Genomic DNA, 26,241 nt, shown 5'->3' with positions numbered 1-26,241 from the left:
CTAATCTGTAATCCTCTCCCTCTAATATATTCAATTAAAATAGTACTAATTGCTGCTGTTGTATTCATGCCTTGTGCACATGCATTAACACAACGTAAGATTAACCACATTATAACATATCCACCTATAGTATGTCCTTCCGAGGTTAAAACAAAACAAATGACTTATTTTTCAAATTGCATTTAGGTCAGGTGTCCGTGGCCTGACAACAGTTGCATTACAACTTTATAAACTGAAAAATCCACCCAACCATTAGTGATACCTGCTTATCCTTGAGTGTCATGGGGGCTTGAGCCAATCCCAGCTGACAATTTTAGTTGGTGATGACAGATTTCAAATTAGTATTTGACACCTGTCCTACTCTGTACAGGTTCATGTCTAAACCTGAAATAGAACTATTTTTAAAAACCAGCATCTATAGGTCAACGTCCCTGCTTTGCACCCAGTCAAGGATATTTGGTGGACTTTGTTCCTCTCCTCTCTCTAACTTCTCTGTCTTTTTTTTGTCATCTCTCTGCTGATGCTATTCAATGAAATAAAGATACAAACTTACCAAAAAGTTAGTAAATTAGCAATTTAATAAGCATCAACTTCATGTGGCCACCCTCTAATGAATCACTGTATGTTATTTTGTGAAAGAGAATATAATTACTATTTTTTGTTCATATTGTGTACAGGATTGTACTTGTGTACATGATCATCTTAGATTTTAGCAAAAAATTAATCATTGTCGAATTGTTATGGTTCTCCTAGTTTCTGTAGAAAAGTTCTCCCAAGTTTGGTGGAAAAGTGGTTTTTCCAGTCATTGCTGCAAAGCAAAAATGAACCTTCGCTTTTGCTGTTCCTGCTGTATTCTGTAGCTCTATACACATCTAAGGAAAGGAAAGGAAAGTGACATATCTTGTCATTGGAGGGAACTCACTCCAACGAAATTTGTTCTCTGCATTTAACCCACCCAAGTGACGTGCACACACACACAGCAAACCCGGGGCAGTGGGCGACCGCGTGCAGCGCCCGGGGAGCAGTGGGGGTTAGGTACCTTGCTCAAGGGTACCTCAGCCATGGACACCGGGACGGGGAATCGAACCAGCGATCCACCGGTTACGGGTCCGACACCCTAACCGCTGATCCACGACTGCCCCCACATCTAGTGAGAGGCCCATATACTGAATATCCTGTCTGGCCTCGATGGTGAAGATTCATGGTGTGTCGTCTACTGAGTTCAAGTTTGAGGAAATAAAGTACAGTGTAGCTTCAAGAAAAGAAATCTGACAATATTATGTTGTACAAGGGTACAAATGACCTTCTACATAGAACATTTTCCCTAGAATTACCTAAAAAAAACTTCTCAGAAGGAATATTCAGCATAACAAAATGTCATATAGAGCAAGCAATCTTTCTATGCAGCTGCAGTGGAAGCTAGCATTAGCAGGATAGTAATTTATGGACCGCCAGCTGGTCTGTAAAGGTTACTACCACAGGCAATTCAGACATGACAGCCTAATTAAAATACTACAGGCTTGTAGACACATCAACATATGAAGATGCTTTCCTGTCTGGTGAGCATAAAAAGGACAGTTTGGTTGGTTGTTCCAGAAAAAGTTGACATTTTGAAGTAACTGTGTGTGTGTGTGTGTGTGTGTATCTGTCTAATTTGCCTCTTTGCCCTCTTGTCTTTCACCCTCTCAGCACGAATCGTGCGGAGCCGTCAGTGGTGTGAGATGGCTCCCTGCCTGGAGGGGGAGGTCTGCAGCCTCCTGTTCAACCGATCCGGATGGACCTGCACCAGGGGCAGCGGTCGCATCAAGACCGTCACGGTAATTTACGAGACATGACATTAATATACGCCATATACACTTAACAGCATCTCGCCTGCTTTCTTCAGCGTGGGTAACCCCCGGCAGCGGATAGTGTTATGTGAAGCCACAGCCCAGGGCAAAAGCCAGTGCACTTCAGTTAAACCGCAGGTCAGCTTCCAGGTTTCAAAGGGTACAAAGGGTAGAAAACCAATGCTGAACTGCTCTCTGATGGTTGGAACTTTGTTTATAATTATAATGTCCATATGTTTGTTTGTAAGGAAAAATAATATTTTACCAGGACAACCTGAACTGTCAGCCTACTAGGAATACTACTTGTAAGTGGGCTCAAATACAGTATCTTCTTTATAAATCAAAAATAAATATTCTGTTCAGACTCCACCTCAGATCTGAGCTGATTCACATCTGTTGGAATTAATTAATACAAATAGCTTGAAATTGGAAATGAAATATTCTGTATTTTAGGCAAAAAAGATTAGATGTAATGTAACTGTATAGTCATCTGGTTATGCCAGTTCAGTCTTTAGTCTTAAACTAATTTGTGCTTCTATGGTTCTTTATTTGTTTATTTATTTGCTTTTTGTGCTGGAAAGAACAATAAATAAATAAAAGAAAATCTCACTTATTGGGTTGCGGTCACAAGGGCAATACATTTGAACATTTTAACCAAAGCAAGATGTTCAGCAGAAGTTTTCTGTTCCATTTGATTCAATGTTGATTCACATAACAATCTTGTGGGGACAATTATGAGGTGCTTTCCCCCAAATATGTATTGTAAAACCTCCAATACTGACAGAAACTGCAAAAACTGGATTCAAACATGAATATGAGCAGTCAATGAAGCAATTTGCTCAAACAAGAGATCAGGCATTTTAAGTATCAGTCTGTGAAGATTAATAGTAGCTGACAACAGTTTATGACCTCTCCCTGACGTTGTGAGAGATGCAAATGAATACAAAACATGTTAAATTTTTAAAACCTTCAATATGGTGTCATCTGATCCTCGGTAGGCTCCCCTCACAGTGCAACACGCATCCAAAGCCTCAGAGCTTCCAGTGCTGCAGTGCTGACTGAGGCTTTTCTCTGTGATGATTGAACTTTCATTTGATTCAGCAGCGAACAAAAACACAGCAGGCACAAAGCCATCATACCTTATCAGTAAAAGTGAGGGTTAACTTGATTGTTTAGTTTTTAATCTTAATAATATTCATTATAAAGGAAGTGGCATTATGAATGTGGTTGAAAGCCATTAGAGAAAGCACTGCTGCAAGCCTGGTCAGCAGCTGAGTCACCATGGATACAGGTCTCACTGTCACTGTGTGGTTCACACCATACCACTTTGCAATTTCACACAATGTACCTTTATGCTCAGTGGAAATTGAGTCCTCTGTTCTTTTCATACCTTGTAGTTTTTCACCAGGTGATGTCTTCCGCGAGTCATCCTTGATGTTGTGGTGTTTATTGTGAATCAGTGTGTAAATGTCCAGTAGACAGAGTTATATTCCCTGCCCAGACCTACCAGCCTTGTCTCTTATCCATGGCTCTACTGGTGTAGTTTGTATGTATATTTTTGTGTTCAATAGTTCAGTTCAGCTTCTCTAAATTCTGGCCTGTATTTTCTCTGTTTCGTGTTTCCTTCTGCAGCTTAAAAACAGCTACAAGGTTCAAAACAGTCACCATCTGAAACCACATTACATCCATCTTGTTTTCAACTCATCAAATTATGACAGTTTTGCTAGTGGCCCTTCGCTTCTAAGTATGACGCTGTAGTAAGCGCTTTAGCAACACCTAAAGGGACGCTCCTTTAGTCTATAGTATAAAGGGAGAGGTGGTCATGGTGGTTACATGGCTCAAACACACACTTTTTCACAGGAGACAAGGGTTCAAAGCAGTCTGTCCTCAGCAGATATAACTAATACAGACTGTAAACAGTTTATACTGAAACTGCTGTCTACCACAAAATGGTTCCTATGAAAACCTGTTCTGGGAAGGCATAACATCTCAATTTTCTACATGGCTACAATAGATTCTGCTGGAGGTAAACAGAGGGTTTTGTGGTTGATGATGTGTTTTGTTTTCATTATTCCATTAATGAACCCTTTAAAAATATCAAACAAACCTAAGGATCTTGTCAGCAAAAAGTGGTTAATGCTATGCTAAGGCTGACCCACCCCATCTGAGTTTCCTTTTACCGAGTTTTGACATATGAAGCATTAAGATTTCCCGTCACTGAAATCACCCAAACCCTGAAATACCACACCTGAAGTCAATAATTAAGAGGTGTGTCCCAACACTTTTGTCTATGAAGTGTATCTGTTTCTTGAATAGCTAAATGTTCTACTATGTTCACCAGCTATATTTGTTTTGTGCTACACAAATAGTGTACAGTTACTTACTCAAACTTCCAAGTCAAGAAGGACCAAATACTCACATTTCACTTGTTTATTTGGCTCACAAAAAGATAAAAGCTTACATGCTTTGGCACATTTTATATTGTCAGAAGCTTAATAGATCAGACCTTCAAGGTTGATTTGGCCCAAAGGCTGGTTTACTGTCAAGTGGGATTTCACACACACATTAAACACAGATTCCAAATAAGTTGGGTGCTGTATAAAACATAAATAAAAAAAGAATATGATAATTTACTAATTCTTTTTGACATGTACTTAATTCAAACAGTACAAAGACAATAGATTCAATGTTTTACCTCACCGACTTCACTGATTTTTGAAAATATATGCTTAGTTTTTGATGTCTGCAAGCATTTCAAACCAGTTGTAAGAGGAGCAACAAAAGACTCAGAAAGTTGTGTGTTCCTCCAAAAACACCTGTATGGAAGATTTCACAAGTAGACAGGTAAAAATGTATCTTTATTTATGAACAAATCTTGTCTGGTGGCTTATTGTGGCTACTGCTTGTTAACTGTAAATTTTACATACGTCTTGTGTAACATTACTCAATCCAGTTATCTGACTTCATGACTGTTCTGTTTTTGTGCTATGGCGCTATGCTACATTTTATTTACCGATGTTCCCGTTCCTCTCCTGCAAAATGCACATAGCCTTGCTTTAATGTATATAGCCCCACACAAAGTGGAATTTAAGACCACTTTACTATGTAAAGATTACTCACTGTGTCTGGCTGACCATGTAATGGTAACACTGTGTCTAGACTGCCTCTCTATTTAAGGTCATTTTCTACCTTAGTGTCGATAAAGTGAATAAATCTGTTGAAACAGCAGCAAACATACAAATATGTGCCTCAGGTGTGAAGATGTCAAAATAAAGAGGGAGAGACTAAAGGAAGAAGCAGAAGGATGTAACTCACCGAGACAGAGCAAGTGAAACAGCACAATACAGCATGTTGATGTCAGCAAGAGATGACAGCACAGACTGAACAGGAGAGACTGTTGATCATTGTCAGGTACACAGGGCCAAAGGTCAACGTGTGACTGGGTTTGTTGATTTTCACTCTCTTTTTTTTGTGATCTGTCTCTCACTTGCTTCCTCTTTATCTCCCTCGCTCCTCTGCCTCCTCCTCCCATCCAACCGCCCTGGGCAGCTGCGTCGGATTTCACGCACGCATTCCCATCGTGCTGTAATCTACCCTGACAGCACACTGAGATTAGTGTTTTGCTTTTAGTACATACATTTGCAAAAATGCAGATTGTGTGTTTCACTGCATGTTCTCAATTAGCTGATGCTGAGAAGAGTTTTATTGCAGAAGTTAATTGCAAGTGATGCTGGTGCTTTTTGATGGGGCAGGGACAGGGGGGATTTGGCAGCAGAAGAGACGAGGTATCCAGGGGTATTTGTTGTAAGACCTGAAATGGGGAGAAAGCACATTCTGGAAGATAAATGAAAATGAGAAATCTATAAAGAGGATTGATCAGGCTGGAGTGTGAAGAGGAGGATGAAGAGAGCGAGAGGGAACAGTATTGAGGGCTCAACTGCCACTCGGCCACTGGCCAAGCTCTGTCTGTCCACACCTGTGAGGAAGAGAGTGTGGAGAGGGAGCTGTAATTGTGACTGACTCTGTCTTCATCTGGACATAATGACATTACATAGGAGCATTCAGTGTGACAATGTGAGTTTCTGGAAGCTGATAATTATACATGCTGTGGTGTGAAGGCTTCATGTAGGTGGAGTTAAAGTGACAAATGTACCTTATATATGACACTGCTGGTATTTAAACACACTTGTCAGGGTTTGATAGCATCTGATCAAAGCCAAATCCAGTTCTGAATTTGCTTCATTAACTTTTCACTTAATTTGCTTATGTAGTGAATTTAATCAAATTAAATTCAACTTTCAATAGTTCAAAGGTAACTAAAGTCAAACATGACTTCAGAAGTCAGTTGAGATCTGTATTTTATCAGCAGAATTGGCAGAAACACTTCAGTTTTGAGTGGCAGTTTAATTAATGTTCACAACCTCGTAGCTACAACCTGACAGTGAGATGAGCAAGATATGAAAAGTTGATTAAATGGACCTGACGCACTGAGAAAGAGTGCAGTGAGGTTCACATATATTTTTCACAAGCTACAGAAGTATGAAGTTCATATGGTTACATTATTGAAATGATAGAATTACCTTTTCCTTGGTGAATGACAGAGAAGACAGCAAGGCAACAGCAGTTAACAGACTTGGATTAAATGTAAAAATATTTATTGAATAGTAAATCTTGTTATTTAAAATAGGAGCTAAAAACATTTGTTTGTACATTTTATAACATGCCTTAAATGAGCAGCTGTGTTGCCTAAGTAAATACACACACATACTGTACGTATGTATCTTCCTCTAGGGAACCATGACTGTTGTCTTGTGTAATTTTTCAGATATAGCATGCTTTTAATTTTTCAAGCAGTAAAAACAAACCCATTGATAATTTTGCATGGATAGCGGCACCGCTATCCATGCAAAATTATCAGCCCTGTGAACGGAGATCTGACCATCCCTTTGGTCCAGAGAAAGACATCGCTACAATTACTGCACCGATTACCATGTAATTTGCTTTGGAAAATGACTCCTGATGTGATTCCTTGATTGTAGTGACCCACTGATCTTTCACAATTTGTTCTTCAACTTTGAGTACCAGGAATCCTGCAATCAAACAGACAGATCTCTATGATTTTAATAAAGCTCAGTAATGCTCCCAAGGGGATAAAAACCTCTGATTTTAACAACTCCATGGCCTATCCTCAAGTGCTTATTCATGACAGACTTTACAGGTGACACCAACTTGCTTGAACAATAACAAAATGTTTCTGTTATTTAGTTGCTGCAGTGTGCCTGTATTTATGATTTTTAATCTTTAACCACCGACTGCTTCTCCAGCTGAACATTATGAACAACTTTTACAGCTATTTTCATGAAAAATTATGTAAACAAGGAATGAATGTGACTGCAGATTTGGCTTTCATCTTTTTGCTCATTGACGTAAAAATAATCGAAACGTACCACAGAAACTTGTAAAGATGTTGTCTCCCTACCTTCAAAACACTCTTGCAGTCAAACAGCTAATTAAATCTTTGAAAACTTGAAAGGTTCTCATGATTAAGAAAAAGTACATTGTTTTGATTATGGTGTATTGCGTGATAAATGATTAATTGAATCATTCTTATGATTTTTCTTGCTGTAAATTGAGAAAAACCTCTAAAACAGCATGAAAAAAAATCAAAGCTGCATATTTAACACAAACTTAATAGGAAAACACGCACACACACACGCACACACACACACAGCCACAGCCCATTCAGCTTCCTCTCTGCGGCATACCTTCCTGTGTGTGTGGCTCACAGTGGCACTGCCAGGTCACACACTCCAGTCTAACCTGATAATGGAGTTTGTATATGCAGCCTGCTCTCCACTGCCAGCTAGCCATTAATATGAATCACCCTCTGGAGCCCCCCCTCCAAACAAGCTAGCAATTTGTCTTCACTAGTGAGCCACTGAAAGGTCTACATATGATATTCTCCGAGGTGGAAAGCGCAATCCTGGAGGGGTGGGGCGGCAAGTTATGAGGTCGGTTTCATACACTTGACAGGTTGTGTGTGTGGGGGCGGGAGTTACACAAGAGCACAGTTGTGTGTTGGATGTGTGCGAATGTATGGCAGGCGAAAATGGCCGTCAGGTGGAAAATTGACAAGAGAGACAGACTGAATTCAGGACAGTAAAATGATTTTTCTCCTTTCAGGCGAGCAAGAAGGTTGCGAGATTGCATCACTTGCTCCCTGCTTGGCGAGGGGCTGTTGAGAGCACTACTGAGCTCTATTATCAGCCTTTGCTAATCAAGTGATGTACTCAAATTGAAACTATGCATAGAATTGCTTCTGAAAGACCAGATTATTTTCCCAAATATTGTGTTCTGGGCTTCAAATGTAACTTCACAGGCTGGAGGGGACTTAAATTATAAAATGCTAGTGCTTGAAACCCTGATTTGATCATATTCAGACTGTGGGTTTATGTGTACTCACTCCCTCAGACAATACTCGACAGTAGTCTTCCTGCGCCCACACAACAAATGCCACTGCTCAGCTAGTGTGTGGCCTGGAGAGAAACAGAGCAGTTGCAGTTGGGCGTTTTTGCCAAACGAAAAAGAGTTGTGAAATGAACAGCATACACACAGACGTACACACACTGTGCGACCCAGTAGGTCAGAGAGGCTTACATCATGTTTTTTAGCATTTTCTGTTTTTTTTTTTTCTGCTCTGGTGGCCCTCCTCCAGCTATGTGCTCTTTGTTCCAGCATCAGCCAGGGCGAAAAGCTAGTGGAGTGTGTGTATTCCTGCCAGTGCTGCTGTAAATATGAAGACATCATAACTACTTAGCTCTCCAGGCTTTTTGAAATGATGCCATATGACACAAAATCTCGATTTGTGCAGGGAAAAAAAGAAGTAAATGATATGCTTTTATGAGAAATAGAGAAAAAGGACCCAGGTGTTTGAATAGAAAACGTTACAAATGTAATGCAGACGAGCAAAACTAACAGAAAGACTGGACTTAGTGCAGCACATCAATGCAAATGTTCCAGTCCAGTCTTGAAGGACTTGAAGGAAATTCTCACCTCTTATGAAAGAGGTGAGAAAATGACATGGACAGTCGTTATGTAACACTTGCTAGCACATCAGTTATAAAGGCTTCAATGTCCATGACAAACGACCAGACAGGCTGGCAGCCCATCTGACCAGATACAGACTTCTAATGAGCTTGTTTCTCAAAGGCAACGCGGCACACTCCCAGGCTCTGTTGGCAACACGACTGTTCGTGTGTGGCTTCTTCATATGAATTGTTGATTAGCTGAGGTTGCAGATGACAGATTCCTGGCTGCCTTGTTATCTTTAATGTTTAGGCTGGAAATGGATGTGTTGTCCAGATAAAAATAAGCAATAAAACAACCAGTGACAGCATTTCACTTTTCCTCCACGTACAATTCATCTTTTAGCTAGACTTTCTTTGAGTTAAATACATTTCCGAGATGTGAGTCATTTCATTTGTACAAGAAGCAGGTGGAAGTATCACAGCAAAATCTAACGCTTGATAATCAACAAATCCCACAAAAAGACTACCAAGACTGAAGTTATTTCATTAATGTTACTTATTAATCATACTTATCAATAAGGTACTGCATGTCAATGTTGACATTTTTATCTCAATTGTTATAAAGTCACCACACTGTCTCACTGGGTGATTTGTTCCTTTGTTGCCATGAACACAGGGACTCTACTTTATCTTCAGTCTACATACACCATCTGGTAGCTGCAGCTGCAACAAATATTTATTAATCCACCATTGAAAATAGTCCCGTCTACAGGCACTATTAAAAACAGAGGTGCCTTTGTGATTTAATAAGGCTGCTGTCCCTGAAAAAAATGCTTGTATGTTATATTTAAACCACTATTCTACATGTAGTGATACATGTATGCCTCTTGTGTGTGCCACAAAATAGCGTTTTGAGACTGATGCATTACAACAGCATTGGAAACCACCTGCGACCACTGTTGGCTCGGTGCTTATGAAAAATGATAATCCTGCGGTCGGCACTCAGGAAAATGTTTTCAAAAGACAAACAAATTTAGCTGAAGCGCTTGCGTTCTGCTGGTGTCGACAGTCACTTCAGCATCCAATCTTTCTTTTTTATAGACATGTTTTCCTTTCGCCTCCACAAAATCTTTCTGTGATCAAGGGCAAAAACTTCAGTCATTGAAGCCTCCTGTATCCTAGGCTATCCGCACATATTTTGAGCCTTAGCCTCACTTTCAATATTTGGAAAATATTCCTCCTTTTTCTAAAGCTTATGTGATTGTATTTTTTATGTTTCACTTTGCTGAATATCACTTAATTCTCATTGTAACTGATTTTGTGCACAACTACAATCACCTGACCGTTTTATCTCATCTTAATGCTTCATTCATGGTTGTGATTATGTGGTTTGTAAGGTAGCAGATAGCAACCCACCTCTTCTGCTCAAAACTGGAAGCTCCAGTGTTGGCAATTGGAAACCACTGATAGTCTTGTTTTGCAAAAAAAAAAAAAAAAAAAAAAAAAAATTTTGTATTTTATTTATTGGACTTTATTTTCTACAGTATTTTGACAGGACAGGACCACAGAACAAATGTGTGGCTGCAATCATCTCGTTGTGAATAAAATCTATTTTTCAAGATGTCCTTCAGTGCTCTTTCAGCTTTCATCCCAATTTGCAGTTGCCTCACAGTATACATCATATACACTCACCTTATGATCTGAGCATAATTTTATTTTTTTTTTTATGTATATTTTTTACATTACATTTTGTTGCTTTTTGTTCTGTATGACTTTTTTATTTATCACAGAAGGATGAAATCTGTAGATAAAGGTGGCTGAACCACTTTCATTAGGCGCCGGAGCACCATGGCCAGCAGCATTCATTTAGCCTAAATAAAATGCATAATGAGAGAAGTAAAACAGGTTGTTTCTTGAATCGTACTCAAGGAATCGTACTCCTTGTACTCAAGGCTCTGAAGGAGCACAGTAAAAGTATTTTAATGGTCTTATTTTTAATACAGCAGGAAAATATTAGTGAGTAAATTAGAACCAGAGGTCATTAGAGCAATGTTTGCATCTTCAAAATGCTCTGAAAACCAAGGCCAGAGCATTTTCAAATATTAGATATGCATGCTGTGTACAATATCGTTCAATGCTCTGCTGGCTTTCAGTCTCATTTGCAGTTGAAATTATTAAATTCTGTGCACTGGCAAGTAAATTCCAACAGTCGCGCACAACTAATAGAATCTGTTTCTGCTGTGTGGGGTTGAAAGAAACGTTTTTCAAAAGCTTCGGTGTTACTGTGGTTTTTTTGTTTGTTTGTTTGTTTCTGCCGCTTCCACCACCAGGAGTGAATAGCAAAACTGCAACTCACTGAAACAATTATTTTTAATTCGTTGTTGATCTAGTGATTGGAATGTACCTTTGATACACACATCGGACAAAGGAGCATATTTTTATTTTTAACTGGCTCACTTTCAACTTTAACTGTTCTGCTTATATTGTATCTGACAGCCTCTTTCTGGATCCTCAGAGATAACAGACGGTAGCCAGGCCACCATGCCTTTGGAAATACATTTAGAAAATGACTGCTAAGCATACACAGAGCATACACAGAGGTTATGCTGGATATACTCTCTATTTCAGTTTCATTTACACATCTTCTGTTTATCAAGCGGAAAAGAAAAATGCACTCCTTTGGTTTCAACTCATCTGTTTGTCAGATGCTGTGGCATGATCATCAATCTTGTGGAGATAGCATGTGGACTGATGCAGAAAATATATTGAAATAGGTTAGATTGATAGAAATGTTCAGTACAGAGATAAATGGCTAAACCAAACCCACCTTTGCTTTCTCCTTTTTCATTTGTGTTATCAGAGGTGTTGTGTTATGGAACATTCTGCAGGAAGCTTCATGATTACATTTACAGTATCTAATGTTTCCTTTGGTGTTCACACAGAGGATGGGAAAAAGCATCACATTGTTTCTTTGTTGTTGATTTTTTTTTTCTTCTGGTTCTGCCATCATACATTAAGCAAGTTCTGTTTTCAGCTTGTGTTCGCTGGGTGTATGTTGCCCTCTCTGGCAGAGACCCAGAGTGAATGTGGTCCCTTCTGCTGTCACTTTCAGCCCACTTTACCCCACTCCCCTATTTGAAGTTCTGTCATTGCCAGGCTTTGAACTGCCATTTGTGTTTTACCCTGCACAATGCCTGTCTCCAGAAGTTCGTCTGGTGTGAAATTGTCAGAGCCATAGGCCACATTTCAACACAGGCTTTACATAATGTGGAAAGCCTGTCTATGAACTGAACACATTCAAGCATGCTCAACAACATCCTAGTGTGAAGCTCTGATGCTTGTTGTGCCCTTTTGTTCATGGATTTTTAATCAGTTGTTTAGTACTGCTACCATGTACGCAACGCAGCCCCCCACAGTCTTCATTTTTGTCCTATTTGACGCACTGTTGTCACCCTAAAAACATAACCGTTACCTGTTTCTGGTGGTGTAAAGATAAGTATAATTTTGATGTACTTTCACTTGAATTTAATTACACTTGTTGATTCTTTTTTTCAATTTTGTGCCACCTACATCTATAGTTTCCTGTTATGCTGCAGTCAACAGAACATATGATCAGCAGTTTACACACTGCTGATCATATGTTCTGATATGTTAACACTGCTTTTCAGTGTTAACAAAGCAGTGACAACTATTCAAAAAATCTAATATTCATAACAGTATAACATGTTGCGTAATGAATATATGTGACTTGGATACTTTAGTATATTTCTCAATACTTTTATTTGTGCTTGTGTATATTTCACCTTATTTATAACAAGTCCATACATTTACATCACAACTAATCATTTTTGCAAACCCTGCTGCTGGGTTTTACAAACTTGAATGTGTTTTTCCTTCCATTTCATTCTGTTGGTATGAAAATCAATTTGCAGGCTCTTGAAAGTTGCTTGATCTGTGTTTTCCATCACAATGAACATCAAGTCAGTCATTTTTGTCAGTTACATTATTGTTTTTTCACATTAATCTGCACTTTAGCTGCATTATTAACTGTGGTAGTGCAATATTTCCAAAAAAAAAATAATGCAGACTTGATGTTCCGTGTAATAATGACACAACTCAAGTCTGTCTGTAAACCGATGTCAGCATGAAACAAAAACATCCAAAAATCTAACTATATATGATTTACAGTTAAAACTACTACAAACTACATCAAACATCAGAATCGTTCAACCACCAATGGATCACATGGGTATGTGCTACGCGAAGGGGTTCACTTGAAGTAACTAGAAGGGATTTATATCCAGTTCACCTCAGCTATAAGCTTTTTAGCTTCATTTTGGCCTGCTTTGGCTAACTGCTTTGGTTTTCAGACCTTTATCAATCTCATTTCCTGCAGCAGGCAGCTGTTTTAAACAAAACATCTCTGTTAAACTCACTGTATGTTACTTGCCCAGCAACAAACAGCAGACAAATATCAGATTTGCTAAAGTTAGCAAATAACTGGTGATAGCAACCAGATGTTCGGTAGGGACCAAAACAAAGCTGAAAGAAGAGAGAATATTGGTCTTACATTCGCCAGATAGGCACAAACACAAATTAATACTAGTGTTGTTCAATGTCAAATGGATGGGTAATAACGTAGTATGTCTTGTTTTTTTGGCTTGTTCCATACCAATTTAGTGTAAAAAAATACAATCAAGAGATGTACCTCTAAATTACATTTTTAAAGTATGATTTTTTTACTGTTATGGACAATTCAATACTACTATATGATACTGCTGCTTTCACTTCAGTAGTAGAGTTTTGTATGCTGTATTGGATCTTTCTGGAGCTGCTTCAACAGAAATAAAGCAGCAAATGCAACCAAATGCTTTGTAACTAATGTTGGCTTTGTTCCTCTGAGACAGCACTGGGTATGATGCTCTGATGCTTTTGTACATCAGACTCATACTCTGAGCATGAACCATCCACTCTTCAGTAGGCTACAGTTGTGCTTGTTAGTCTAATAACAGCAGCAGTGGCTGGTAATGACTGGGACCTCTATGAGTCTCCTGATGATGAAACCATCTAAATCCTGTGCAGGAGTCCACTTGTTAGGAGACACCCCAGGGAAGGACGTTTTAGCCACTGCAGTGATGGCACAGCGCCTGTCTCTATAATGGCTGGATGGGCTGCTGGTGACAATTTTGCGGCTTGTAGTGGTACCAAATATGCAGTCTCTGCTTTGTCTCCTCACCCTGAGCACTGAGCAAACAAGCTGTCTGTTGTACCTGCAATGGCTTTCCCTCCCAGCTGCAAAGATTTCTGGGAGTTGAAATGTTACCTTGACTCAGGACATTTGTGTAATGTGAGGAGAGCTGTATCTTAAAGATACTTTGATCCTGAAATATGTTGTATTGATGATAAGGAAGAAAGTTAATTGAATCCCTTAATATTTTAGCCAATATCCACTGGCACTCTCTCAAAGATCCAGGCTGTGCACCTCATTTGAACTGTGGAACTTTATCATTTATGCACAGTGTTCAATGTTTACAAGTGATGATGAAACGAGGGCACACTGAGCTCAGAGACAAGGTCCAAATGTTTCAATTTCACCACAACATAAGCAATTAGCAAAGCGCTTAATAGCGTGCTCGGCGTTTTCTCTTCCTCTCTTTCTCACTCCTTATCTGTGAATCTCCCTCATCCCTCATGCCAGAGGGAGATGAATATGTCTTCGATGTCCTTGGATTCTGGTCTTGTAAACACCATAGGCGGTAAGCACTGTTTACCGGTGTGCATGGCAGGCAACCCGCTCCGTCTCTTGCACAGTTCGTCCCGTGGGGCCAAGCTCACCTTGTTACCCTTTTAATTAGTAAGAGCAGTTAATAGAGCCGGCCCCCTCTGCTGCCTCAGCACTCTGCAGCAACTTCGAAGATCCCTTCAATCGATAGCAAAGAGTTGGACTGAGACAGGGAGTTGAGGGAGAGGAGAGAGTCCTATTGTGGGAGCAGCTAAGGTACATTTAAGATAGTTTTTGGATAGAAATCAAACATGCGATTTTCTTTGAAGGAACCTTTTGGCAGGGGGTGTATCATTAACTATTCTTTCTTTTTTTCCCTTGTACATCTGAAGGCACAACAAGGTCTCTGGGTTCCTCATGCACAGTCCTCTCACCCATTTTTCTACTCTCACACATTTCCTTTTCCTCACCAATGAATGTAATCAAAAAGCTAAGGGTTTGCTGTGCAGATTCTATTGTGCCCTTATAAGCTTTTATCCCTTCCAACCGCTCACCCCCAGTGCTCATTTCTTTTCTTGTTTTGATTTAAAGATGCAGTGAAAGTACTTAGCATTTAGATGACATGCTGCTGGAGAGGTGTGATGGATCAGCGCCTCTTCAGAGTACTGAATTTCTTTGTCAGCGCCAGGGCCAGTCAGCTGGTTGGACAGGCAGAGCGCAAGACAACGAGCTGAGCGGGAAGCAGCATACCAAGTCCTCCTCACTGCTGCAGATAGCCTGGCACGGCCGAGAGGAGAGCAGAGGCTGCTGGGAATGCCAATGTGCTGCCCAGACAGCCGTCTCGCCATGGCTCCTCTGATTGGCTAAACAGACCATTAGCTTTCTGATTATGATTAGCTGAGTCATTATCTACACAAAAGTGGCTCATTCACCAATATTAAGAAGGCAAAGGAGCTGTTTTCTTCCTCTGGTCAAGGGGAAAACTGCATGTTTTCATGTGTTCTAAAGACAAATGTAGGAGGCAAGAAGTTTTTCACAGAGAAACAAAGTGGAACTCTGTATATTACCCTGCCCCACAGCTAATGTGATAAAATGTTCTATCTGTGTGATGCTGTTGATGGTAAAAAGGAAAGGCCTCTCACTCGTTAAGGGGGATGATGAGGTGCCCATTACTTGCTTGTATTTTCTGGTCGAGGGGAGAAGAGGCATCCTCAGAGGTCATAAAAGCTGGGAGAGAACAAAATGACCTTCAGCTTCCGTCATCTCGCCTTAGATATAATTGGAAGACAAGCCATCTGTGTTTTAAATGGACATATGCTGGTCTGTGACCAAGGCCAATATGCAGAGGGGACGTTGAATAAAAGGCTAGTGAAGGCTGGCCCTCTGTTCCCCACAATGCTGACCTTCTGATTTTTTTTCCAGCCTTTGCCCAAGGAACCATCGTAGGATACAGAGGAAAACAGCAAGTATGTGAGTTTTGTATGTTATATTTTCTTTTGCATACTGAGTGTATAACCATGTTTCAGTTTCACTGTGAGATACAAACAGACAATGACATTTTGACTGCATTATGAACAAAGATGAATAGTAAAAGCAATGCCTCAATTCTAAGTTGGGTTAAGTTGAGGGTTAAGTACAGCTCAGACCTGGAATGAATCAGCCATTAGTGTCAATTCATCATGTATTTTACCCAGCAGTGCTCTCATCACTGAGCTTAAATAAAGATCATCCAGGACTTGGCAAGGACACAATGGATCCTCCCATTTCTAAGGATAGAAATTAAAAAGCTCTGCTGTTGTTACAAAGACAGAGGCAACTTCAAGGACCCAGGCTTTCTTTTAGGACAGAGGCAGAAAACATTTAAATGGGAGGATGTTCTTGAAAGAGCAATAACAGGAAGAGAAAGCTAGATTTTAAAAATCGTTTTCTAAATGCCACAGTAACAGATTCCAAAGACATCTGCCTTACATTCCTCCAAGTCAATGTATGTTTATTAAAAGTTGGCAGATAAACTAGAGCCAGGAGCAGGTTAGCCTGACTGCTTGCCAGTTAACTTCACTTCCACAAACATTTTTCTTCTCTCTAAAACAAGGAAAACTACTAAAGATTAACCTGAATTCCTCTCCCGAGAACATTGACTGAGTACCTATGAAGCTTTTATATTCTGCAATACCACAGGCATTTGGAATCTGCATGTTTTATGTCTCCTAGCCAGTATTCTAAGATTGATTTTCCCTCTTCCACGAGAAAACAAAATGAATCACATGCAATTACCAACAGGGAGAAAGGGGGAATTGGGGGCGTCATAAATATTTATTTGCCAGCTCTGGGAATTTGTGCAATTCTGTGTGGATTTGCCAACTCATGTTTAAGTGTCTGAATGATTTATATGTTTAGTCCTGGGTGTCACATTTGTCCACTGTCACCCTGAATCATTTATGTCTTAACATTTATGGATTTATCCATATAACATATTCATGGCAGAGCTGTATTATCATTCAAATGGATTTCTTGATCAAATGCTTGGTTAAATTAAGTCATTAACTGTAGAAATTTACTGAAGGTGAAATGTATTCTATGGAAAAGAATTCACTACTGCACATTATGGATCCATCCCTTTACAGAATCATTGAGAATTTTTTTTTTTTTTTTTTTGATTAAAGACATTAAATTTGGCAACAAATAAAGCTCCATGCAGACAAGGAATTTGTAGAAGTTCTGGCTTTTTGTCCATCAGATGTGAGTTCATAGTTCAAGTGTTCAGCATTATTCAGACATTTGTGAAAAGAGCTCAAGTGCCAACACCAAATTTCCTACTCAAAAGGTAGCAAGTGGTCCTCCTACAAACAGCACTGAGTTATAAAGCAACATCAGTGTTCTCATCAGTGATAGATTTAAAAAACAGCTTTGTGGTGAAAGCCTTAATTAATGGCTATGGTCACCCTCTTATCATAGTAAAGCCCCTCACAGCATCATCAATTCTATCATTTATTAGATACCCTTAACTACATCAATGATGAAATGTCCTAGAAGTAGAACTGTTGTCTGTTTGATAATATCCAGCAGTACACAAGAGTAGAATGAGAAGACATTAATTTGAGGCACTCATTTAATTCATAATTAGTTTCAATGTTATATGTATAAGTGTTTTGCTGGACCTGGCACAGATGAAAATTAAAAATACAGGGATGGATGATGATTTGATTATTACAGTGTGGTTTTTTTTCCCCCTGCATTAAGATAGCATTAAAATTGCTCATTCTCAGGTTTGTGGTTTCTGACATTTTTTTTTTATTTTTCATTTTAAAAAATTAGAAAATAGTACTAGGGTCTGAGGGTTATGTGCCACACAGGCAGGTATGTTGAAGTTATCAGGAGAATGCATTCCCCAAAATGTTAAGGCACAAATGGCTGCATGATTTTATTTTCTTGGTGCGTAACAATGATAACTAAATGAATTAATACATATATTACGTTTTTCTTGACAAGGCTGGAGATGCGCGTTTAATCTCATTTGTAATACCTTTTTTAACCTTAAATCTTAACCTACATCCCTTATTGTAGTGACTGTCACACTGAAGTGACTCAGGCGTTTACTCTGATGTTGGACCAACATGTAAAACAGTAAGCACATTTTTATGACAGGGTGCGTGTCTGATAGAGGCACATGAAACAACCATGTCCTGTGATTTGTAACTTTGTCTTTTCCTTTTCTTTTCTTCCATTCCTCTGCAGGGACTGAGGCTAATCACTGCACCACAACATTGTGTCCATTCACCAGGGAGGCTCTCAAATTTTACACCAGGCTTGACCTCCAGCGATGACAAAAAAAGAAAAAAAAAAAAAAAGAAACAAGACAAACTAGAGCTTCTCCTATCACCACAGTTGAGAGACACTTGTGAAAACTCTGAGAAGTCTCAAGCGAACAGCATGGTACACTGTTGGCATTAAAGCTTCACCTCAGCCAAATCTGCAGACATATCACAGAACAAAATCCCCGTGAGGAACAGTTATCATTAGGGTGGAATAGTGGAATATTCATTGAAGTACAGTGGAATATTCATTGAAGTACATTACCTTTAGTTGTCTTCACCACCCAACATCAGGTCTGCGGGGGACAGCTCCTTGAAGATTTTTCGGATCTTTGTGGCTCGATTTAGACTTGTCAGAAGGTCTTCCAAAAGGCAGTCCCTACATCTTTGCTATCCCCACTATGAAGCCGTCCAGGTTATATTCCAGCCAGGTTTCTTTAATGATGGCTCGCTGCTGAAGAGTTGTGACTTTATAGAGGCTGAGCCAGGCCATATCATTCATTGGATTCTAGCCTTTCTGTCATTTGCCTGGGTGAAACTTAACAAGGCCGCAGCCTCAGAAATCTCTGCATAGATACACAGAACAGACACTGTGAAAAAAAAAGTCTATTGGAATGTCATAGTCAAAACGACAGAGATTAGTTGACTATCTTTCTCTGTGAATGAAGGTCATGGTGGTGAAATGTGGACATTTTGGACGACTTATAACTTGTGTTTTTTATGTGGTACCAACATAGACTAGAAGAGTAGTTTTTGTCAAAGAACCTCACACCTTGTACACCTTGTACACACCACCGGGAGCATTTAGCAGATGTGGACCCTTGGCTTATTTTAATGGTCTGTACTTTGTGTGTGTGTGTGTGTGTGTGTGAGAGAGAGAGAGAGAGAGAGAGAAAGAGAGCGTGCGCACACATGTCTGCATCCGTCCATGTCTGACTGTGCGTGTGTATGTTTGTGCACCTGTGTGTTTGTGTGCTTGCACGTCCAGCGATACACTGTGAAATAAGTCATATCCAATGCATTATTCATACTCTTGTATATTTTTGGGACATGCCCAGACCAGAGTTCACCATCTGGCAAAAAAAAGCAGTTGTGGTTTTACAGATGTTGGATCTCATTTGAATCTTCACTGATGAATCCTCAGTTTGCCTTTTCTTTTCTTTATTGTCTTTAGTATGTAGAGATATTTATACTGGGGAGAAATACTGTTGACCCTGGGAATCTGGGGACAGATCTTCAGTATGTCACATAAGTTAAATTCTGTAATTAAAATCCATTCATGTGTGATGAAATGTATTCAGAGTACTTGTGTAAATTTACTATATTTTGATAAGAAATGTTTTGGCCAGTGCTATTTGCTGATTTCAGATGCTTGATAGATTTGAAATTATGTGTATGTACATATATATACATATATAAATATACATACATATGTTTATATATATATATATATATATATATATATATTCAGTTGATGTATTTTATGGTCTGTGGGTCTCATTCCAAGAGAAGACAAAGAGCTGAAGGAGCACATTCTTCTGAGGGAAGTACAAGAGGTGGACACAATAACACGAACACCAGAAAGATATTTCAAAAACACAGAATACAGTAAAACACAATTCAAATATCACAACACAATAAACTTCTAATGTCTCTCTGATGTAGTTTCAAAAAACATCTTCACAGTGGTCATGATCATTAAAGGATGAGTACAACAGAATGCATTATATTGTACAGGTGTTCCTGTTAATGTGTCTACACACTGTTTTTTCCAAGTATTTGTACTAAAAGGTCCTGTACATCTCCATCTTAATGTATGCATTTGAGGATATAAAGAGAGCGTCCGCTCCCGGGAGCTGTGGAGTGTGTATTTGATGTGTGTGTCTGAGTGTTTTCCAGGTCAACAGTGTTCTGTGTAGTGAGAAAACACCAATTTCCACCTGATCCCATACCTTTGATTTCATGCTGCCTTTATTTATTTCTCCTGGTTTGCACTCACCATGAATAAATCTTCCCTTTGATTTGAGTCACTGCCAATGCACGAACTGCTGTTGTAGTCGGACTCAGCAGGGCGGTGGCAGAGCAGATCTGATCTGAGCAAAATCTGAATTAGATTAATAAAGAATAGAAGAACAAATATCCAGACCTTTTCCTCTACTTGTAAATTTGCCTAAAAATAATGAAAATTGACAGCAGGTAGACATTTATACCAGCACATATCATCAAATTCTGAGCTGAGTGAATTTCCCTCAGGCTCAATAAAGTATCTATCTATCTATCTGTCTATGGTGCAGTGAGGTGGAGAGATTATCTTGGGCCGCAGACTGAGAGAGTGTTCTTAAATTGTCAAGACTATAAATATCTTTTGTTGCATTCAAATGTCTATATATAAATATTTTATACTTATATTTCACACTGTTCCTGTTTTGAAAGAGGCTTTGGTTGCAAATTAAAACACTTTAGGCCAATTATTTTCCCAACATGATGAAGCAACAGTATCGCAGATAGAAAAGAACAGAAAGAAAACCCATTTTCTTGTGAAGGCTAAAATGAAACTTGGTAACACTTTCTATGAAGCCCATTAATATGATGTATAATAATGTAGAGTATTGCATAATGCATTATAACAGCAGGATATGGCATTATAGACGTTTTTACAGGCCTTCGTGTGAAGGATGATTCACAATGTTGTGTGCTGTTTTTGAAGAGTAACACACAAAGTACAGGTATTGAAATATAATGACAGTGTGGAGTGTGTTATTTTTCATAACAGCATGGTGCATCATAATTTTTCCACTTATACCATGGCCACTATTTACAAAAATGAAAATATTCACTAAATAGTTTGATATTTTTTTGATATTTTTTTAATTTGATATTTTGACATTATGTTATTTTAGTAGAAAACTCATCACAATCCTGGTCTCCTTGTCAACAAGTGTTTAGGGTTCTACATCAAGCCTGTGCAGCTATGTGAAAATAAAGCACATCCTCACAGTTAGAACAAAATGCTGTCTGTTGCCATGTAGTAAAGTGTGGACAATGTCGCCTCACAGTGAGAGGTTCTGGATTCTAGTCAGAGTCTGGACCCTTCTGTGTAGAACTTGCATGGTCTACTCTAAAAGACTTTCTGGCTACTCTACATTGCCCCTATGTGTGAGTGTGTGAGCGATGAGCCTGTGCAATTGTCTGCCTTTGTGTTTTGGCTCTGAGTTAGTACCCAGCACCCCTGCAACCCTGCAAATTATGTGGTGTAGAAAGTGGAGGGATGGATGGATCTTAAAATTGTACACAGTCTGCTGATAATCTCTCAAACAAACAAAAACGTTGTACAAATCATTGCTTTCGATAATATAGAATTATAGAAGTTGTATAATTTCCTGTTGTTTTTTAAATTGTTTTATGTAAAATGTATTTAATTAAAACAATTAAATCCCAATTCATTGCAGGTGATCATACAAAAGAATTGCAACTTACAGTTCAGCATAAATGGATTGTTAAGTTTCCAGTAATAATTTTGGATACATTCTTAGCTGGGTTTAAACTGATCAGCTTTTTCAAAGTAATCCCTCTTAAAATGGCAACTGCTGATAAAATCAGCACAACCAATAAGACTTAAGCCAGTGTCTAATCAAATTTTTTCATGCTTGCCACAACAGCTTAATGACGTAATCAAAACAGGTATTATTCACTATAAGAAGGGTGAAAATGTAATGCCCAGACATATAGTATCATCAAGAATATTATGTGTTCCGTTTGGCTATAGAAACTGAGATGTGTGGCTTCTGTACTTGCTGCTGAGCCAGTATTCCCACTCAACTCCTACTCAGTTAGAAATGTTCTTTCAACAAGGCCCTGCTGCTGCTTCCTTCCATTTTAAATGTCTGTCTTGCTGTCTCATGGTTTTGAACGTGGGCTGCAGTCAGGATCAACAAATGGTATGAATGTGGTACCCTGGCCTCTGTCATCTATGGTACAGTACAGTATGAGCAGTGGAGATAAAAAAAAAAAACTTTTACCAGAAGCTGGCAATAAGAATTATATTAAAGTGTAATTTTGTCAAACCTTATAATCACAAATACAAATAAGGTGATTTAGCATGAGTATTTATGACACTTAGCATGGGCATGTACCCAATCAGTGAATGAAAGAACGTGTGGATATGTATTTCAGTTGTGGATATAACTGCAGTAAATGGTGGGTTGGAAACAGAAGTGGGGATAAAGTCACTATATCACTATTGATGTCACACCGCGGTGAGGTATTGTCTTGTTTTGGGTTTCTTGTCTTGTCATTTCCTGTTTCATTTTGAAGTGTAACTCTCCTCTCGTTTCAGGTCACTTGCCCTTCCTCGTGTCTCCAGTCTGATTGTCTTCCCGGTTACCTGATTGTTTCCACCTGTTTCCCATTACCCTCATTTGTTCAAAAAGTCTGCGTTTCCCTTGTTTTGTGCCAGTGTGTTTCGTCCCTGTATGATCACGCCAGTGTACCTCGTCATAGCCACAGAAGTCTTGTCTAGAACCTCTTTGTTGTATCCTCTGTTTAGAGTGAACTTTTGTTGAATCTTTTCTTAGCTCAGCTTAGTTTCATTTAGACTTAGATTTTTCCTCGTTAAGAGTGATTTTTTTGTTGTTGATCTTTTGTTTTGTGAGTGTTTGATTATCCTCCATTTGGAGTGATTTTTTTGTTCATAGTTAGAAGTATTTTTCCTCCCTTGGGAACATTTTCTGTTCCGATAATTCTTATAGCCTGTTTTCGTTCCTTCGTTATTTTGTTAATGTTTCATAGCCGTGGGTTCTCTTCTAGAGAAGAACTCACGTCAGGTAATTTTCATAGCCTCTCTGTTTCATCACTCTGCCAAGAGGATTTGCCTCAGACTTTCTTAATAAAAGTTGAACTTGCATCCGAGTCCAAGTCCTGCTCCGAGCCCCAGCTTGACAATTAAAGCTTTACTTTTTTACTTATGCTCCGTATCTTCTAAATGTCAATATCAAGTTGCTTCAACTTGCCAGTGTCAATCCCGGATAGTAACAACAATCATGCTACATAACAACACCCTACACTCGATGGCTTCTGGTCTTTCAGACTGTTGTTCTGATTTCAAAAAAGTAATTTTGTCTGCGCTTGCACTTATCTTTTCTCACTTCAATTAAACCTTAAGGTGTAGGATGGACAAGTATTTCAGGACTGTAGGCTTTTGTTATTATAGTTCTGTTTTGCCAGGGTCCTCCACATCCACAATAGACCCCCAGTCGAGCCTAATGAGACACAAACACACCCCTGAGGTTCAGACTAACTTGCTAAACACAGCATTGTTGAACAGTGCCACAGTGTAGCAAATTAGCATTTATGCCCACATAAAAATCCATTTACTGATCCATTAGCTTAGCATAGTGCTAATGAGTTGCCGGTGATGACTCACAAGGGACTTTGGTTAACAGGCAAATCGTCATTAAAGGTAGACACTTACAAGTCAACAGCTCCACATGTAAAGAGAATGTGGCCTGCAGAAAACCAAAATGTAGTATTAGGTCTTCTCCCTATTCAGTGACCATCAACTTTTTACATTAAGGGTAATTCTAATTTTTCTGTCATCTAATCTCAAATGCTGCCCATACACCTGCATGTTTTGTTTGTTTGTGTGCAACTGTCACATTGCAACTGTCACAACAGTTGTAACATCCTTCAAACTAAGAATGAAGAGGTGGCTGCACGCAACAATTACAAGCTGTCCCAGATAAGCAGAGCACTGACTGCAGAAAACACTTCATACTTGGGCAGTCAAAAGTAGAATACAATAAAAGGTATCCATGGACTTAGCTCAAAGCAGTTTATATCGATCAAGAGATTTCTGGAGACGTTTCTGACTTTTATTTTCATGGCCCTTGCTCTCTATTATTACAACAGGCACTTCAATGTCAAATTCAGACATGCTTAAGTGAAGGTATGTGCAGCACGGCACCACGCCATACCCACTTGACACCAGTGAATGTGAAAAGCAGACATGCAGTTGAATTTAATGTCTTTCATACCACTGAGTGATTTCCTATGAGGAGTAAAGCAGGCAGAACAATATCAGCACCTTCTGAAAATGTTTCCTCGCTGCCAAAGCCTCTCGGTCTAGGACCCTTTGCAGTGCTTCCACACTGTAGGGGAGTCAGCTCCGGGGGGGGAAGATGAAGGTATAAAATGGTCGTTTTGCTAGAGCAACACAAGCTAATTTATCATTCTCCGGGGGTCAGGCGACGCTCCCTTGGTTGTGAATTTTAATGTTGTTTTTTATGGTCTTAATAAACTCTATTTTGCTGCGAGCGTTTATGCAGAAGAGCACAACATCCTTCACTCAGCTCATTTAGTGAGTGAAGGAGAGGAGGGCCGGAGCCAAATTTAACCAATGGAGTCATCAGTTTCTTACACTAACAGGACACAGTAGGGTGAAATATTGAAGACACTGGTAAAGTAGTGGGCATCATTCACATGTTTTCTGAAGATCCATGACACATGCTACATAATAGTACTCATTAGTCAAAAGAAGCAATATTTCAACAGTACTGTCAATACTTCACTTTAAGCATTCTATCACTTAAGTCATTATGTGTGCTGTATTGTGTATTATGTATGTTGCATTATTGCTCTTTCGGGATAATTCAGCCTCTACGTCTGATGTCCTGTGTTCTAGTTGTTTTTAGTACCATGGCTCTACAGCTGTTGGTCCACTCCACTACTTTGGTACACACTGAAATATCATATATCAGATTGATTGCCTGAAATTTTGGAAACATATTCATAACATTAAATGGATGAATGATGAATGACTTTGATGATCCTTTTCCTCTGGCACCACCAACAGGTCATTGCTTTCAATTATCCAGTTCATATCTCAACAACCAGACATTTTACACACCTCCATGGTCCCCAGAGGATGAACACTCATGTGCCACCAGCAGGTTGGCATCTTCGGCTTTTGGTGAAATGTTTCATTAACTATTTGATGGATTGCCATAAAATGTGTTTCAGACCTTATGTCATCCTCAGGATGACCGTAATAACGGTTCCCTGATCCCTTGAATTTTCCTCCAGCACCATCATCAGGTTCATTAATTTATCAAATACTTTGGTTAATGACCAAAATCTATTCATTGTCAGAGTGTACTTTATATTCGGTATTAACTGGCATTTTCATCAAACGAAAGGAATATAGACCAAGTGACAGGATTAGAATTTTGTTTTTAATTGGTGTACATTTTTACCCTTTTAGCTGACTTAGAGAGGGGTGAAGGTGTGTTAGCTGAGTTGATGTTGCCTCTATTGTTTTTATGTATTGTAATTTTGTTTGATTGTTTGTATGTGTATTGTAATTTTGTACATACAGTTTTTATATGTGGGGGTTTATGTGTTGCTTTTTTTTTTTTTTTTTAACAGGGCACCATTGCAAAAGAGAGCTTCCTCTCATTTGGTCTTCCCTGTTTAAATAAAGATGAATGAACATTAATATTTTAGCAATTTCCTACTAGAAAAAGAACTTGTTTTAGTGCAGCTGCTTCATAGAAAGTTTCTAGATCAGAGAACTTATGTATAAATATGATTACGATCACCAATTAGCACTTGCAATTGGGTTGTACCCCATGTTTGATGACTAAAAGAACGTGTGAATTTGTATTTGGGATATGGATGGACAGACCTACAGTAGCTAAATGGTGGTGTCGGAACAGATGAGGGGCTATGTCTTTGTGAGAGCTTTCTGAGCACAACATGAATTAGCATATGTCAGCATGCTAACACGCTGAACTAATATGGTGAATGAGGTAAAAAATTATAGTTACTTAACATCAGCATGTTAGCATGCTGAC

General features: G+C 39.0%; 1 protein-coding gene across 2 annotated transcripts in view; it reads left to right on the top strand.

Annotated features, from left to right (window-relative positions):
• The window catches only part of tafa5l (TAFA chemokine like family member 5, like), a 45,193-nt gene extending 24,303 nt beyond the window's left edge, over nt 1-20,890 (top strand). Inside the window, exons 3-5 of one of the 2 annotated variants that reach the window (XM_046397796.1) lie at nt 1,690-1,817; nt 16,002-16,045; nt 18,315-20,890. In XM_046397796.1, the coding sequence (XP_046253752.1) occupies nt 1,690-1,817; nt 16,002-16,025 (152 nt within the window). In that variant the 3' untranslated portion in view covers nt 16,026-16,045; nt 18,315-20,890. Of the gene's footprint in view, nt 1-1,689; nt 1,818-16,001; nt 16,050-18,314 lie in introns of both variants that reach the window. The other variant, XM_046397797.1, reaches the window with a different exon arrangement.
• Nucleotides 20,891-26,241: the final 5,351 nt, after the last annotated feature.

Source organism: Scatophagus argus, chromosome 8 (assembly GCF_020382885.2).
Source record: "Scatophagus argus isolate fScaArg1 chromosome 8, fScaArg1.pri, whole genome shotgun sequence".
In the NCBI taxonomy this organism is placed as follows: Eukaryota; Metazoa; Chordata; class Actinopteri; family Scatophagidae; genus Scatophagus; species Scatophagus argus.
Note: the sequence above shows the minus strand (reverse complement) of the source record. Positions and strands in the feature narration are given on the sequence as shown.